This window comes from Mesitornis unicolor, unplaced genomic scaffold (assembly GCF_000695765.1).
Source record: "Mesitornis unicolor isolate BGI_N332 unplaced genomic scaffold, ASM69576v1 scaffold41487, whole genome shotgun sequence".
Lineage (NCBI taxonomy): Eukaryota > Metazoa > Chordata > Aves > Mesitornithiformes > Mesitornithidae > Mesitornis > Mesitornis unicolor.
The window spans coordinates 16,958-20,526 of NW_010196531.1; the positions used below are offsets into that span (position 1 = coordinate 16,958).

The following is a 3,569-nucleotide window of genomic DNA, read 5'->3' on the forward strand; positions in this document are numbered from 1 at the left end:
CAGAGAGACAGAGAGAGAGCACATGAGAAAGAATGAAGGAAAAAATGGGTGGGTGGATGGACAGAGGTCACAGCTACGCCAGCTCTAGGTGCTCCATTTACATCTCTGCACTTTTTATATATTTGCTTGTAAAAGAGATACAAGGTGAAGCCCCTCTTCCTCTGCCCAGCTCCATGCTTTGATGCAGGGCTGTGAGCTCCCCTCACCCAGGTCACCTTGCAGTCCTGGGTCTCCGGTCGGTGCTGGGGACCAGCAGCACCCGTGCACATCACGAATCCCCCACAGAGAGCCCCTGGCCGTGCAGTGCCCCACATCCTCCTCACAGCCCAGTGCCACCACAAGGCTGTCCTGGGAGGGTGCTGGGGCAGAGTGGGCCCCACGTGTGGCCTCCACCCTGCCTGGAGCCATGGCCACTGGCGGGTCCCAAGGACGCCCCGGTGCCAGCCCCCCCCCCGGCCCTGCCACTGGTCAGAGCCCACCACGGAGGGGACAGCACACAAGGAGAAGGCACCCAAGCTGGCAGTGGGGACGCCCTTGCCACGCGCTGCCTTGTACCAAGCCCACCAGGACCCCAGCACCACGGAGCACCCACTGCACCACATCCACACCCCTCACATGGCACTGGGGGGCTCTGCATGTCCTGGCACCCCCAATTCCAGCCCCTAAGGTGGTCCCACTTGTGGTCCCACTGTGAAGTTTCACACTTGCTGTCTCCCACCACAAAGCCAGCAGACAGAAGGCCAGGAGGGGAGGACGGGTGTGGAGGACACCAGCATGCCACTGTGCATCCCTCCACCCGGGTCCCAGCTGGTGACAGCACCATAGGGCACCTCTGCACAGGCGTCTGGTCCTGCTCTGCTGAGGACATCCCTTGGGCAAGAGCTGCAGCGGGCACTGCCCCAACTGCAGCCCTGCTGGTACCAGGGTGAGGAAAGCCCGGCCTCATGGGCCAACAAAGCCACAGCCCAACTCTCAGGTGCCCCCGAAACACAGCCCTCTGGAGGAGGATGAGAAGTTCACCTCATACAGTGCCTGGGCACAAGGGGAGATCCGTACGAGCAGTGAGAAAGCAGTCAGCTCTTTACAAATCTTAGAGACAACGGCCTGGCCAAAGGCTCCCTCCCTCCACTCCAAGTCCCCACCACGTAATTTCCACCACGATGCCCCAGAGCAGACCCAGAGCCCCGAAAACGAACAACCTCATCCCCTCCATAACAGAAGCAGCAGAACAAACCTCGCCGGCCTTTTCTGGGGTTCCCTTTGGTGTTTCATCCTCATGTTTGGGTGAGGAAGAGGCTGGTGAGGAAGGAAGCCTCCTGTCCCGGTCCCTGTGAACCAGTTTGCTGTTGGGCTCCTTCAGGGTCCGCTTCAGCTCGTTGATGCTGGCCTGATGCTTCAGCAAAACATCTTCTGGCTTGTCTAAAAACTTGGGGAAGGAGAGAGGAAGAGAACCATGATTAAAGCACCAGGCAAAGCGAAAGAGATGAGCAAGGGCACTGGGAGGCTTTGCTTCACGCTGGGCTTGAATTTCGGGTCTCAAAAGCCAAAAGAAGAGCGTGTCAAAGCACTTGGGTCTGCAGTTCTCACTAAGATCATTGCAAGGAGCAGCAAAAAGGCAGCACTCGGCTGAAGGCACGTGGAAGGCTCCTCTCTGTGACCGGCACAGCCTGCTGAGGGCAAGCTAAGCCACGTGGAGAAACAGGGTGGGCTCTTCCCTGGGATCCACAAGGGACCGGGCCAGATCGGAAACACTGTCAGCCTCCTCTGCCACTCCCTCGCACCAGGCACAAAGAGAGGCTGAGATCCCACCCCAGCAGGGCAGGAAACCGCTGTTTCCAACAGAAAATGAAGCCAAATGGGCTTCTACTGAAGGGCAGGAGCTCAAGAGCATCACGGTAAGAGATGCCCAGCATGGATCCAAGCCTGGAGCACCATGGACCAACCAGGGGTAGGGGGGTCAGGCCTGCTGTGGAGAGAGGACGGCTCAGAGTGCTCAAGCACAAGGCAGGGTTTAGGCGTTCGATCGTTGTGTGGTGACGGTGCAGGCACCTGGGTGGCTCCCCTCGTCCTGCCGCAGAGGTGGGCAAACTGGCTCAGGGCAAAAACCAGCAGAAGCAAGAAACCCCAGCTGCTCCTTCCAATTCCAACTCAAACCTCTTCCGAGGTTCGAAGAGTCACCTCAAACACCTCCCTGCTGTTCCGCCACAGCCTAGAGACCCAGGAGAGTCCTGTGAAAAACTACCGAATTTTCCAGATCCTGGAGGCTTGGCACCACTCATGAAAAATCTCCCCCTCAAGCCATGGGTGCCCAAGCCAGGAGCTTTGTGGTTTGCCCACCTCTGGGCTCAGGGTGCGCCGGGGGAGCAGCACATGCACATGCAGCAGAGGAAGCAATGGGGTGGGCAAGGGAGGGACTGGCACCGGTGCCCACCACCCCTGCGGGGTCTGCCGTGCAGTGCCCAGCAGGACAGGGAGGGCTGCGCGATGCCAGCATGGTAAATCCCATCGCCTGCCTGCGGCTGCCCCAGCAAGGATCGACGTCCCACTGCGAGCGGAGGGGAAATCCCCGGGGGGCAGCTGCGGATTTTTGGCAGGGGTGAATTGTTCCTGATGGGGTGGTCACCGCGGAACCAGGAGTTTGCGCATGGGAGGGCACAGCCTCCCTCTTCTCTGTGTCCGCCTGCTCTCAGGCTGGGCAGATGCAGGCAGCTGCCTGCTAGCACAGTGGGTGGGTGTCAGCGCCTGCCCCCCTGCACAGCTGAGCGGGCGCTGAAGGCAGCTCTGAGCCCCGTTTTCCCCCAGCAAGGTGGGATGGCAGGCGCAGCGCTGCAAGGGGCTCCAGCCTGGCTCTCTGTGGGAGCGGGGGACTGAGGGGACAGGGGCAGCTCAGGTCAGGCAAAAGCAGAGCGTGGGACGGGAACAATGGGACCAGCGTCCACGGGAGAGCCAAGGCCACGGGGCTGGACGGAGAGGAGACACGAGGCGAGGACATGGCAGGGTCAGTAACACGAGGAGAAGCCAGGTCTTCCCAATGGGCCAAGGACTGGGCGGGGGGGCCTGGCCGTTGCGCCTTGGGAGGGCTCTTGCTCGCACGTACGATTAGGACGACCTTACTTAGTGGGATAGAAGATGCCGTGTGCGCGCTGGGGCAGAACCCCAGTCCTCTGCTCATCGGGCTTCTCTAGCAATCAACCCCCCTGCCCTGGTGCATCTTGTATTCCAGTAAATAGGGTGACACACAGTGTTGCTTTGGGAAGGATGGACAATATGATGCACCGATGAGGACTACAATACTCCAGAGAGAGAATACCTCCTGCTTGTGCCTGGGAGTTGTTTCATGCTCCGGCTGGCAGCAAAGAGAGGGTTAAAAGTAACCAGCAGGGTCAGTGAGGGAACTGCCACAAACATCCCAGTTCAGCTGAGGGACTGGTAGGGCAGAAGGATCGGCCTCCCCCTCCCCTCACAGTGAAATGGGCTGGAGTGTCCCTGGGCCAGCCCGGGGCCAGGGCAGGGAGTGTGTGGGCTGTGCCCGGGCAGTGGTGGGCACCAGTGTGCCTGGCCTGTCCCTG

The 3,569-nt window shown here is 60.3% G+C and overlaps 1 protein-coding gene across 1 annotated transcript in view; it reads right to left on the reverse strand.

The window, feature by feature from the left end:
• Positions 1-3,346, reverse strand: part of LOC104543816 (band 4.1-like protein 1) — a gene marked incomplete at both ends in the record, with an annotated part of 18,946 nt that extends 15,600 nt beyond the window's left edge. Inside the window, 2 exons of the mRNA XM_010188511.1 lie at positions 1,235-1,426; positions 3,311-3,346. Of these exons, the coding sequence (XP_010186813.1) occupies positions 1,235-1,426; positions 3,311-3,346 (228 nt within the window). The remainder of the gene's footprint in view (positions 1-1,234; positions 1,427-3,310) is intronic.
• Positions 3,347-3,569: the final 223 nt, after the last annotated feature.